At 39.4% G+C, this 14,179-nt stretch overlaps 2 protein-coding genes across 3 annotated transcripts in view; both read right to left on the bottom strand.

The window, feature by feature from the left end:
- Positions 1-1,224: 1,224 nt before the first annotated feature.
- Positions 1,225-14,179, bottom strand: part of LOC116297833 (CD109 antigen) — a 45,082-nt gene continuing 32,127 nt past the window's right edge. For both annotated transcript variants that reach the window (XM_089033874.1, XM_089033873.1), the window contains exons 29-38: positions 13,688-13,844; positions 13,239-13,313; positions 12,580-12,757; positions 11,816-12,024; positions 11,077-11,235; positions 10,531-10,656; positions 10,072-10,209; positions 9,580-9,654; positions 9,205-9,310; positions 1,225-3,055 (exon numbers count right to left, since the gene is read on the bottom strand). In XM_089033874.1, the coding sequence (XP_088890000.1) occupies positions 2,859-3,055; positions 9,205-9,310; positions 9,580-9,654; positions 10,072-10,209; positions 10,531-10,656; positions 11,077-11,235; positions 11,816-12,024; positions 12,580-12,757; positions 13,239-13,313; positions 13,688-13,844 (1,420 nt within the window). In that variant the 3' untranslated portion in view covers positions 1,225-2,858. The remainder of the gene's footprint in view (positions 3,056-9,204; positions 9,311-9,579; positions 9,655-10,071; positions 10,210-10,530; positions 10,657-11,076; positions 11,236-11,815; positions 12,025-12,579; positions 12,758-13,238; positions 13,314-13,687; positions 13,845-14,179) is intronic.
- Positions 3,796-6,602, bottom strand: LOC148909415 (uncharacterized). The gene has a single exon (XM_089033574.1). The coding sequence runs from the start codon at positions 6,177-6,179 to the stop codon at positions 4,170-4,172; it is 2,010 nt and encodes a 669-aa protein (XP_088889700.1). The 5' UTR covers positions 6,180-6,602; the 3' UTR covers positions 3,796-4,169.

Genomic DNA, 14,179 nt, shown 5'->3' with positions numbered 1-14,179 from the left:
AACAAACAAAAAAACGGAAAAAATGAGCAAAGTGTGAGTAGGTATAATGTTTAGGTCACCCATCCAAGTGCTAACCCTCCTCAGACGAGCTTGACTCAGTATCTTGAACGACAACGATTTATCCACTGGACCACGGTTCCAGGTCAATCAGCATAACAATAGCCGTGAAAACAATGCACCGAATAGACTAGACTTTTTAACATTATACTTTCAACCGATTCCGTGCGTGGCAGAGATGCAAGGGATTAGCCGATATGGTCTGGGGGCCGGCTGGTCTCTCCCCTGATGCTTCGGCTAGAACATTTTCTTGCGTAATTCGTACACCCAAGGGCAGAAGGATTTAATCGCCGTCAGGTCCGAAGTCCATACGCCGCCTCAGCTCTGCGGATGTCTCGGGGGTATGGCACAGTTGAGTCGTATTTTTTGAATTTCTTTTGGTGGGTTCGAATCCCATCTTATCTACATAAGATCTTTCCTTTCTTTTTATACATTTTTTATTAGATTTAAATCTTCGACAATAAGGAAATCTTTTTAGTGAAAAAAGATTTATTCCTAGTCGGTTGCTTATAAGCCTGTATAAGTTCGATCAGACGTTTCACTATAAACATTATGGATCCGCGAAAAGTAGAGCTATGTTTTCCTATCTATCTGGGAACGTTTGCAGACAAGAACATTTACTGCACGAGCTTGGATCTCTATATCATATGCCCGCAAAGGACTAGTGGACTATTGCGCAATTTCTGCATTTTCTGACAAGGAAAATAAACATGCACCCCAGTAAATAATATAATAACAAAGGATGGTAAAAAGGCCGACTGATGAGCTATTTACTCGTAGACCACGAGGTGTCCATGATGTAAACTTTGTAGCGGTGCTCTAGAGGATTGTGGGAGGGGGGAAGAGAGAGAAAGAGATTACGCCCACTCCCCTCCATCCTTTCCCTAATCCCCTAAAGCGCCGCTACGCAGCTAAACATGAGGGCGAGAGGTCTAGTTGTTTTACTATTGATCCAAAAATTGATACAAACTTGAAATTGCGGACTGAAATAATTTTTTTTTGCGTTGTTTACTGCCATTTTTCGCTACTTGTGGTCTGTTACTAATATATTAATATAGTAGCTCAGCCAATCAGCGCGCAGGAATCATGCATGTGATAGATCATTAGTAGGTTTAAATTAATTAATATACATAGACACATTCCAAAGGCACTGGGACAAACTGAAGATGGTGTTTAAAGCGTTTATAACGCTACTTATTTTATTTATCAGTGAGTATGTTCTCTCTTTAGAGTAAATATAAATAATTAAAAATTATTGGACATCATGTTTTGTTACTCTAGACCTTGTATCATTCCCTTGAGGACGAGATCTTTGGTTTTGAGTACAGCAGTCCATGACGATGTAACTTCTCAAATAATGCTGGTAAACACAGAAACAATACTCAAGGGAATGACACGTGGCATACGATCGAAAAACTAAAAAGTCTACTGCAATATTATTTACGAAACACCCTGCTAGCAGAGGTCCTTTTTTTCCTTTCTTTTTTCGCTATGTAATGGCTTGTATTTCATCTTTTCGAACCACAAAAATGAAAACCAGCAAAATAAAACGAAACACACTACAAAAAGAACTCTCGAAGCAGGGCATTTATAAAGCTGTGGTCTTTAAAAAATTTCTAATTATCCAGTACATGTAACGTAACAATATTCAAGGGAATGACACGTGGTATACGATCGAAAAACTAAAAAGTCTACTGCAATATTATTTACAAAACACCCTGCTAGCAGAGGTCGTTTTTTTTCTTTCTTTTTTCGCTATGTAATGGCTTGTATTTCATCTTTTCGAACCACAAAAATGAAAACCAGCAAAATAAAACGAAACACACTACAAAAAGAACTCTCGAAGCAGGGCATTTATAAAGCTGTGGTCTTTAAAAAATTTCTAATTATCCAGTACATGTAACGTAACAATATTTGATTGATCTAAAAACGAATTTTTGTGTTTAATACTTTTAGAAATACAAGCATGAATTCAGCAAAGGACGTTTGCACGATGGCATTATCTTATTATTATCATTCTTTTTTCTTTCAATTTTTAAATTCAACTGAAAAATTCAGGTGTGAAAATAATGATCATCTAAAAGTTGTAAAAAAAATTAAAATGTTTAAAGTCGTTCCCAGTGCAATATAACACTGGGACCCCATACGTTTGCCCACCCAACCCTTCCCACATCCTAATAGACACTCTTCCGCTGCCACCATCCAGTAGTTCCCATGCAGTACATTAACACAACAGGGCAGAAAAACGGGTTCTACTTTCGACGTTTATGCGTTAATAAGCTTTATATTTCATAAACAGGCTCTTTTGGGGCTGATTAACAAAATACCAAAATTTGGGGAAATTTAAGGAATGCGTATTTGAGATATAACGCCCTGAACGTTGGGAGAGATGATATTTTGATCAGCACGAAAACTAACATTTTCGCTAATACCTCGAAGTAGAATAGTCCCCTTCACGGTTCCCTGCGCCATCTTGAAAGGCAGCCGTGCCTCTGCATCGAAGCGAGACGAACGGTGAGCTTGGTAATGATAGAGACATGTGAATAATTGTCCAAGGTGTTAAAAAAAGGTCTCTATCATTGCAAGCTCACCGTTCGTCTCGCTTCGATGCAGAGGCACGGCTGCCTTTCAAGATGGCGCAGGGAACTTTGAAGGGGACTATTGCTCGAGGTTAGCAGAATTTGGTGAAAAGTTTAAAACACAAGAGACACGAATGAAACACTAAACGTTTTTAAGCATGAATGAGAGATAAAGAAAAAAATAGCGAAAGTAGCAGCCTTGTCGTTTTTCTCCTCTGTACATTAACACACAGCAAATAACGCCAGGGTAACCAGGTAAACAGTAATAGTGATGATGTTTCGATGATTTGAAGATGAACTTCTGGAAGGATCATCTTTGGGTTTGTATGCATGATTGCAGTTGATGCACATGGGACACACGCGACACACACCAGTGTTTCTTAGCTTGTCAGATGTGTACAACGCTTCTGCACGGTGTTCTGGAATACAACAAATATATTTAACGATTAACATCTTGAAGACCATCATCGAAAAAAAAAAACAACACAAGAGTGAAAAACGTCGTAAGAAATTGCACAAATTTGCACAAATTACGTAAGTTCAGTAGACCTCAGTAGACCTCAGTGGATCAACAAAACTTTGCATTAATTCGTACAATTTTGCTAGTTATGTTTTTCACGGATATAAGATATGCACTCATCCATTCCTACAACAAGCAACTATAGCCCACCCAAAGCCAAAGGCAAAAAAGGCAATGTTCCTTCAGCTAGTAACTGGTGTAGCTGGCAAGGGCGGATCCAGGGGGGGGGGGGGGGGGGGGCAAAGGGCGGAAAACAAAACAAAACAAAACTGAAGAATTAGATGCTTTTTTTCATTGTTTTCCGTTGTGTTGATGGAAGAAACTCAATTAGCCCCCCCCCCCCCCCCAATTTTGGCTGGATCCACCCTTGGCTGGTCTTCTCAGAAGCTGATTGTGCGCACTTTACGTCCCGTCTCCATAGGTGCTCAGAAATTAAAGCTAAAGTTACCCAGACTATAGAGGGGTCTGAACAAGTGTGTGAGGTCATGGCTAGGGGTTCGAACTATTGACCTTTTGCTTCTCTAGTAGCGCGCGCATCTACGCCACAATTGCTAATATAAGGGGTAATTTCAAGGTTAGTTTGCTTACACTCTCTCTACAACCAGATATTACAATCATTCCAGAAGTGGTTTTAATTTATTTCAATAACTCTAAAGAAAAAAGCTCTACTTGTACATGTGTTTTAATAAAATATTATTCTTATGTTAGTGATAAGCTTGACATTAATTCCTTATTATTCTCCTGTCTGTGGTAAATACAGTATATTCCTTAGAATGGTACTATAGCTAGTGCGCAATGTTTAACTTGGAAGTAATGTTTCCCCATTTCAGGCAACGTGTCATTCCCTTCAGTGAGAATAAGATTCTTTGTTCGCGTTGTAACTATATTCATGTGTCTTCTCGTGCACAACCGTTAAACAAAGAAATGATACTCTAGGGAATGACATGTGGTCTGAAATGTGAAAAGACAATCTCGGCCAAAGCTAAAGAGGTATTTCATGTCAAATTCTGGAATCAAATGATATGGATTGCATAGTATGGATCTTCAACCGTTACCAAGGCAACTAGTCCGCATCTCAGCACCGTTACCCCGGCAACGACCAAAAATGGCCACCTTAATTTAACCCTGGACTGAATGATTTCACCAGTCGGTGACAGGATATGGATTTCACCGGTCAATACGACAGTATCGCACATATAATACCGATAATCTCGAAGCCTGTTGATTTTCACCAGTAAAATGTTCCCAGTCCACGGATCGACTGCACAGGTTTGGAAATCCACTTCCGGTTTGAAAAAGAACAACTGCTGACCAGATTGATCGAATACTTGAAAAGCGAACTCGTTAGATTCTGTGGAAGTCATTCCGCCGACGATAATGGTGTCTTTACCTGTAGTGAAATGGCGGGGGAATTCAATCTCTCTCACTTGAAAAGACGTAACGAGTTGCTTGTCCTGTTGCTGGTGTACTGATACCACATTCCCGACAGACGCTCCGACGGTAAGGACTAAAATTAGTCCCTTCTTCGTCACGGTGTAAAGGTTGAACTTTCCTCGCATCCCGCGCAGTTCGGGCTCACTTACGAGGCGTCCCGCGGGACTGAATACCGAGAGAGGTCGCTTTTTATGGTAGCGTATTCCCAGAGTACTACCAACGTAGATGTTATCCATTTCATCTAATCCAATGATCCATCTGGAATGAGGGTGTCTTCGAGTCGAGGCTCTGAATGACATTACTTGCTTGCCCTCTATGGTATAAGTACTAACGATATTATTAGCGTCTATTAGAATCAATTGATCTTTACTGTTGACAGCCAAGGTGCACGAGTGAACCATCTGTTGCCCAAATTCCACACACGTCTGACACTTGTCTCGTAGTTTCCAGTCATCTACAGGTTGAACGGCGCCAAAATCTGCATGGATAACAGGAATTTCCAGTTCCAAACCGGTTTTTGGCGTATCCTTCCACATCATTATCCACTGCCAAACCATGTAATTTACAAAATGCACTTTTTCCAGCATTTTTCTCCACTTTTGACCGCACAGTTTTCTATTTACTCGTCGTCTCAGACCAGACGGTGCCTCAAGCGCTTTCGTAACTAAACGTCTTACGTATTTCATTGAGTTCAACTGGTCAATACGATTTCTACAGTCGTCGAGACCTAATTTTGGGTCATTAATGGTCATAAGCATGGTACAAGCTATCGCTAATCGAAAAAACTTTAATCTGTTTGATAAGGAGATCTGTCTCTGGTCTAAAGGGTATCTTTTCAGACGACTATCGACTTCTTGAAATTTCGACCTCGCTTCTAAGAATCTTGAAGTGGTAATTAAGTTAATGTTTTCATTGCGCGATTGACCAAGAGGTTTTGTATGGACGCCATTAGAAAGAGTGTCCGCTATTCTTCCTCGCGCATGCGTCGTATTGTCTTCTTCATCTTCGGTTGTCGTAAGATCTAATTCAGGTTCACAAATCGTCACACGAAAACCATCGTTGAAAAAATCGAGTCCATCAATAGAGTCTTGCAATTGTTCTTCCGCGCTTTCTTTGAGGGATTTTTCGCTTGTTTCTGGGATACAAGACAGCGAGGATAATTCGATTTCCTGGTCAGATCCGCTTTTCGTTGAGATATTTTTATCTTTCCTTGAACGAAGACACTGAAAGATTCCTTTAAATCTTCCTTTTCGATTCGTTTGTTGTGTCTTTGGTTGAAAAGACTCGTTATTCTCTTCACCCTGCAGCATTTTTTCCTTCTCATTCGGCTCGTGATTTTCGGCCATTCCCGGGTTATCTTCGTTCCCCGTCGTTCCATAGTACAAGACGTTAATTCCTTCGTACAGCAGTAAAAACCCGAGATAAATCTCTTCGTCACTCCTTACCCAGCGTTGTATAGCTTTAGCAAGACTTTTATCTTCAAGCTCTTGATAAGCAACAGCTCTGGTACATTCTTTCCTTGTCGAGAACAGCAGTAAATTGTATGCGACGTCAACGACATCGAAATTTGCATTCAAGCTGTCCACCATTTCTTCGTCGAAGAACGAGTATATTTGAATCAAACAAATATTATGACTATCAGTTAGGAGCCGAGTAGTTTTCCCCCATTCTCGACAGGTGTTGATATATTGATGGCTCGAAGTGGTTGAAAGCTGTAAAAATCCTGAGAAGATGGAATGCTTTGAACAAGAATTCACTCATTCTTCTTGAGGCTCAAAAGCTTCACAATACCACGTTTGTAATGGTAATTTTTTTTAAAGCAAATTATTGTAATTGATAATTGTTTTTGTTAATTATAAGTGTAAAGTTCTAGTTGGGTAGATGGAAACCAAACAGAACTGACTTTCGCCAAAGCTCACACCAAAAATCACACGCTTTTGACGTTCACCAAAGCTTACACGTTTTCCAAGCTCTTTTTAAGAAGCTTCGCAAACCATCTTCTCTCGACAAAAAGCGACTCGCTAAAATATCACCCTTTTCAATATTCATACTCCATACAGACCGAATAATCCTTAAGATCAGAATCCTCTATTATGAGAAGTAAGATTAACAAATGATGTAATGACCTCTCCGATTGGCTTTTTAATTTCAAATCTCTACGCCATCGCAATAACACCTCTTTTAGGACAATAACAAGCTCACTTAAAACAATAACAAAAAGCGGTTTTTATCGTCAATAATCACTGACAGTAATTAAATTGTAGCTTATCAGATCGAAGCAGTTCAAATCGTCTTTATTTTGCATCGAATGAATACAAAATTCCAGATTTCATCTGATTTATGAAGTACACTACTTTTAGTTTGATATCAAAGTGGTAGGGAATCCATTTTTGTGCCGATTCTCATTTGCACTCATATTCTTAATTGCCGACTCAAGCAAACCAATTATAAACGATGGTTATTTATTTTCTTAACGAAATTAGAACGATTTCACGATTGTAAGCAAAACTTCCGTTCATTAAATGATTTTTAACTATTGAAAGCTATAACTTGGGATACATTTTTGGTTTATAAGTTGCAAACACGATAGTGAAAAGCCAATTAAGAGTTGGTCTTTCGTGTTATGTGGAATGTCTTGATAACAAGGTAGAATTCTTTCTAAAAAGTGTAAACAAAGTACAAAAAGTCGAGCAAATATAATCATCCAGTCAATGTAATTTTATAAACGAATTTCAGAAGCTTACTGCATGAGTGTACAGACGTGCGACAGCAGGCTGTGAAAATTTGCCAATATTTATAACTTCTGCCAAACTTTGGAGCAGTAACGTTTGGAATGCTTGAAGGGATTTACGATAACAAAGAGTACTGTAAAGTACAAATTGTACGATAATACAATTAAATCTGGAGTCTTTTAAGGGGAGTTAGTTAGCAATGGAAATAAAACAGACAAGAGATTTGTGTAAAATTTAGAACAATTGACAATTTTTTTATGAATTTTATAAACAGAACGCGTTTTGATTGAACGATTTTATGAGGATGTACAAAATCCGAATGTAAAAACGTTCAATACGAAAAATGTTTAAAGTAAAAGTTCTGCAAAAACTTTGTTCCAAAAATTGTAAAATTGTGCGATAATCTTGAGTTTTTTAACAATTACGAAAAAATTTTTGAGCAAAACAAAATAACGCGGTGCTGTTCGTAATGTTGTTAATCAACCTAGAGCGCCAAAAAGTACGAAAGATGATGAGATGGAATACTTTTAAGGAGCGACTCGATTGCGAAGCAAAATAAGAAAAACCCGGGTTTTTTTCTTTTATAACAAGGAAACTATGATAAATAAGAGGTTTTGTTTATCTTTCAAAACCTGGATCCATCTTTCTAGATATTTTTTTTGAACAATTCTTATCGTAAAATCACTGAAACACGAACACGACAAAGAGACCTCTACGAATGACTGCAATAACATTAATCATAGCAGGATCATGGATCATAATCAGTGTTATTACTTGATCGGTATATAATCCCAAGCGCTTTAAATAACAAACAATATGCTCTTATAGAGCAGAGTTCAGCAATTAAAGTACACAGTGGGAAACTTGGCTTTGTTAGATTAGAGGAAAAGCTTTCTGCACGAAAGCCTGATTTTATGAGTTTCATATGAGACTGGGGTGTACTTAAAGACCAATCAGAACGCGCGTGAGAATGTATTGACATAACAGCCAATCAGAGCAAAATACATATAATTAATAATGCCACCAATAGTGGAATACTATCAAAGAATCTTGCCCAGTGCAAAGACAGAGTTAAACAGGATAGAGATGAAACCTAAATTCAAGAGCGTGTATACACCTAACGGAAAAAACGTAGTCGGGTTCGAGAAGGTCATATCATCGAAGCTAAGACCGAAAAGAATTTTGGGTACTCCGAAATGTGTATTATATTTGCATATAGACATGTAAAAATGCACAGTAGAGCAAAGTCGGTCGACCTAGATTAACAACATGCCAAAGCCATGATGCATAAAATGTGCACAGGAACCAGGGAAAATTGCAATACGCATGAAATTAGCATAATTGTTTGTCTTCCCATGCTCCCCTTCAGTCTTAGCTTTGATGATATAACCTTTTTTTGAACCCGACAACGTTTTTTCAATTAGGTGTATATCGAATACATACCAAGGTTACTACAGATGTATATCAAGATAGATATCGGGACCTATGTATATTGGGATTGCATATGTATATGTATACGTATATCGTATATAGATATTATGTCGGTATTACTTATAATTATAAAATCACTGTAATGAATGTCGCGTTCTGATTGGCTTGGAGCGCGTGCTTTATAAGAGCACATTGCACTCGCGCGCACTTTCCGTTGCGTCATTCCTACTTATCATTGTAATTTGTATTTTATAAAAGAAATTTAAAACTCGCTTGCGGTGCCGTGTGCCGTTATAAAGCACTTGGGGATTGGCAGAACACTCAGTCGAGAAGTGTCCACTACACTACGCGTCGTTCTTTTCCTAACACGTCTCTCGTGTTCCGCCAACCCCCGCGTGCTTTATGACTGCACAAAGCACACGCGCGCGTTATCTATTTCCTCAATACATACCGGGGTTGTAATAGTCGTATATGACGGCAGGTACAGGCTGTCCTTTCCCAACAGGATGGGTTCGCTCATATCGCATGTTGATACATGTAGCTTTGATTTTACTGATCTGGAGTGAAATAACAAATAACTAGTAAACAATGGACATCTTCGACAACACGGCGGCCATCTTGAATCGCAAGGCATTATGGGACGTTCAGGGGAGCAAATATACGAAGCTTTGTTACGATAATGGCGTCACTTCATTAGTAATATCGAGATGATTTTTTTCACTTTTGGAGTTCCTTTTCAAACTAGTGCTTGATTTTAGGGTGATGTGGTCACGTGACCTGTTAGTGCAATGACGTAATACGCAGTGAGTTGAGATGTTTAGCTCACCTTATCAAAGTAAAGAATGAGTTTCTTGTCAACCGTCTCGGCTCTCTTGACGTTTACACTTCTGTCTTTCAACATCTAAGAAAACCATAAAAACAGACAAATTAATCACAGAAAACTATTCAATTAATAAACTCGACGTGAATCTAACTATACACAAAAAAGCCGGCCAAAAAAGGCGATGTCAAGCGATGTCACGCGCCATTCACGCACCTGTCATGTGCTGACCTACTTCTAGTTTTCCATTGCAAAATTTCAATTAGAAACAGAAAAAAAGTACGCGCTATCACGTACAGTCCATGCATCTGTCACGTGTCATACATATACCCATCACGTGCTACTTCTTATCTTCCAACGGGATATTTCAAATCGAGACAGAAATGAAAGCCAATGAATACAGGCAATGTCACGTGACATTTATGCCCCTACCACGTGCTTTATCAATTTCCAATGACAACATTTTAAACAGAGTCCGCTTTACAAGAAAACATTTACCTCATTCACGGCGTCTTGATCGGGTGCAAAACCAGAACTCACTCCAAGCTCCATGACAGCCATGTCCGAGTCTGGTCCTTCGCCCAGCCATGTTGCGCATGCGTGGGTTTTCATCTCATAGTTACCAGCTTCCAACACCTGTATGGATTAAAGAAACGCTTGTGTTAGCTGATAAAATTAATCATGACAAACGACTTAGTTGGTCCTAGGAAATTAGAGGTGGTGCAGTGGTACTGCCATCGTCTCTCATCTCCGTGGTTTAAGATTGGGTTCCAGGGTACAGAATTCAGCACGTACGCAATACCACATAAAGTAACATCAAAATGACTAGCCATTGTCTTTCCATAATTCATCCAACCACAACGAATAGTTACGGTTAGGGAACGACTAAATTACGACCACAAATTTGTCGTATCGTTTACACCACTCATACGAAAAACGCTTTATTACAAGACGTACCTTAATCACGAAATCAAAATTACTCATATCAGGCGCTTTGTCCACGTGGTATGTCACGCCAACCTGTAGTATTCCAATACCGTGACCATTGGCTTGGATCTTTAAACTTCCTTCGACCTTCGAGATCTAAAAATCAAGAAAAGGTAGAAGTGATTGCGCCATAGTACCAAATGAGTATCGTAGCGCAACATTATCACGTAGCACTATGGTGACGCATTTCTAGAACACCACACAACAGATCACCTCATGTCACGCAACATTTGTCACGCAGCACTACTTGCATTTTGAACACTACACAACACCAACAAGTAACATCATTCAGATATGCTTAACAAGACCAAAGAATCGTGTGTTGTGTGTTCAATTTTTACTATTCACCATTTTCCATACATCGGTTCATTGGTCAAACACAAAACACTGAAGGGAGGTTTCAAGCCATTTTTCAAAGGATTATTCGAACTTGGACCTCGTAACCTCGACTAATTGCTTTGTATTTGACCAGTGTATGGAAAGTAAGAGCAAGATAGTTACGCATTATTCACTTACCAGTACTTGTTGTAATACCATAGCATTGGATTGATCTACGTTGATAGTCTTGCTGAACCCTTTATCAGTGGTCTGCGTCAGTCTTACAGTGAACTTTTGAGATGAGGAGTAGATAAGCCTGGCAAACTCTGACATGGCTTGAATGCCAAGAACTGTGTCCTAAAAGAGATTTGATAAAATGCACGTTACAATCATTCACAATTTGAGAAAAAGGTTTTTTGAGATAGTTATATCAGTGGAAGGTCTGCATGCATGGCATGCTGTATTGCTTGAGCATTCTAACTGCATGAGCAGCAAACTCTCGCGCTTTGATTGGTTCAACCTGACCATCGTGAATTTCGTACCACTGTAAACACCGTGATTTCCAACACATGTTACGAAAAGAAATAGGGAGGGGAAATGAGAGAGATAGAGAGAGAGAATATCAAAGAAGGTAGATAAGGGAAACAGGTGGAGGGGGAAAAGTTAAAACTTTTTGAGCTAAAAAACTAATGCCAGACTCATTGAAAATTTACATTTTGATTTTGGGTGAAAACATTTTTGGACTAAAAACCTACTTTAGTGAAAAACAGTCCACATATTATGAATTGCCGAAATCGAAATTTCTCCCCACCCCGGGGTCATCGAAAATTTCAATTTTAGGCAGATTTTGGGTGAAAATATTTTGAGCTAAAAAACTAATGGAAGACAACCTTTCTTTACTTTGACTAGAGACAAAGGACGTCACTGCTGTTCTTACCTGAGTGGAAGAATAACCGCCAAGTGAGTTTCTTTGTTGCGACAGCCACCGTACCACAGGAAGCCCAGTAGAAATATCTTGGTTCAGACTCAGGGTAAGCAGTGCATATGCTGTGATTTCCACGTCTGCAGAACGGGGCCTGTAGTAGGGTCGATACTCTGTCGACTTGTCGTTATTTTGCTTAGCATTAGACCAGTGAATTGTTCCATCTATTAAGAAAGAAGAATTGCCATGAGCGACAGTACAGGGACAACAACGAATCAAAATAGAAAATACACGCTGTCCTCTTAGAGTGTGCCAACAATTTTAATTAAGTAATCTGTTGAAAACCTATTACCCAACATGCCCATACCTTTCCTTGTCGCACTGTAAAGCAGAGGAAACAGGCCTTACTAGAAATGGATCCACTGTTAACCAACACCCTTCCCACCCTTCCCCTCCTTGCTCCCTTCAATGTCCACCATACCTTTTCTTATCGCCCTGAAAACAGAGCAGACCTGATCTACTGTTAACCAAACCCCACCCCTTCCCTCCCCTCCACTTAATTTTCTTACCTTTTCTTATCGCCCTGGATAACAAAGCAGACCAGGCCTTGCTAGCACTGGATCCACTGTTAACCAAACCCCTTCCCTTCCCTCCCCTCCCCTTATTATCCTTACCTTTTCTTATCGCCCTGGATAACAGAACAGACCGGGCCTTGCTAGCATTTGATCTACTGTTAACCAAACCCCTTCCCTTCCCTCCCCTCCCCTCAATGTCCTTACCTTTTCTTATCGCCCTGGATAACAGAGCAGACCAGGCCTTGCTAGCACTGGATCCACTGTTAACCAGTCTAAGTGCATAAGCTGAAATAGCCAGTGCATACACGTCGTCTGCCCTCTCCATGGCGTCCAAGTTATTCTCAAGGTAACGCACAGCATCTTTCTTTGCCACATCCACATTCTAAGTATCAGTAAACAAGTACACTTTTTAGTATGTAGTTTACAACTAGATAGAATGGTCTTCCCCGAATAAGATAAAAGAAAGGCCACTCCCCGCCCGCAAAGTACCATGGGTATGCACAGGGTGTAAATAAAGGATAAAAATAGAGGGTGACAGTAGATAAAAAGTAAAGGAACAAATTGCACACTTTTGCTCCTATTACTCCACCATTTATCTAGTGTGTTTGCGCATTCTTCCAAGCAAGGGGCTCGTTATTAATGGCTGTTTACATCAGAAATCAAGCCAGCCAACGTTAGTTTAGTGTTGTTGCATGGTTTGAAAGATTCTATAGGATGTAATGTAGCTTATTTGAATGCGACATATTTCTTCACATAACGGCGACATCTGAAGTGCATCTTGTTTTGATCTTTGCAAACAACAATCGCAGTTGAATTTGTTCACAAATCCGTGCCATTACAAGATAATCGCATATCAATCTTACCTTAGATTCGCTTTTAGCTTCAGCTAGTGCAATGACAATAAAAGCAGTCAGCGAAAATTCACCTTTCATCCCACCCTATAAAGAAAGATAAAAATTAAAGATCAAGTAATAAGTTTGGATTTATCTTTGGACATAGTACGCTGAGGTTTCTACGCTGAACATAATTTCCAGTTTTCCATTGAAAAAAAATAGCTTTACCCAATTTGGGAGGAAAACAGCCGAGAGTAACCCTGGATCAATAATATTTTTTTATGATAACATACAAATTTCTATAATTAAGAGGACAGTCAATGGAAATTTATGACCACTTTGTTTAAAATGTTCAAAACTTTACATTGAAGCCACTTGCTGCGCTCGTGATTCCACACAAGTTTTGAAAATCTTAAGACGTTATCTACGATCAATGAGATGGCAGTCAATGAAAATCTATGAGCGATTTATCAAATTACCTTGAGGTAGCTGCCATGGACAGTACCAACTGTTGGGAACGAGCCATCTTTGTTCTGCCTGCGCACCATGAACGACAGACTCAAGTCCAATGACTTAGGATCCACGTATATGTACTTGCGCGCCTGCGCAAATGACTTGACTACAAACGCTGTCAACCTGAATAACCAAGATAAAGAGTCATTAGTTAAACGTAGTGCAGCTTTAAATTAGGTCCAAAGGAGAAGGCGATAAAGGGTATGTGAGCTTCGGGAATTACCGAATTCATTGCCGGGGTGTGGGATTTTGCTTTCGGATTTTCGGGGAAAACGTGAAAACATTAATAAATAGAATAGATATTAAAACGTCTTTGAATATGCTTACAATTGCTTACAATTTCCGGGAAAAAAAGCGAACGATTCGGGATTCGGACCCCCCTTCCAGACCCTGTCCTAAGTTCTAAGAAACTTTTCGTAAACGCTCTCAGGTTTTACTTGAATATTTTGACCCAATCA

The sequence above is a fragment of the Actinia tenebrosa genome, unplaced genomic scaffold (assembly GCF_029948245.1).
Source record: "Actinia tenebrosa isolate PJP-AT-01 unplaced genomic scaffold, QUT_ActTen_1.0 PGA_scaffold2__45_contigs__length_23673736, whole genome shotgun sequence".
NCBI lineage: Eukaryota > Metazoa > Cnidaria > Anthozoa > Actiniaria > Actiniidae > Actinia > Actinia tenebrosa.
Note: the sequence above shows the minus strand (reverse complement) of the source record. Positions and strands in the feature narration are given on the sequence as shown.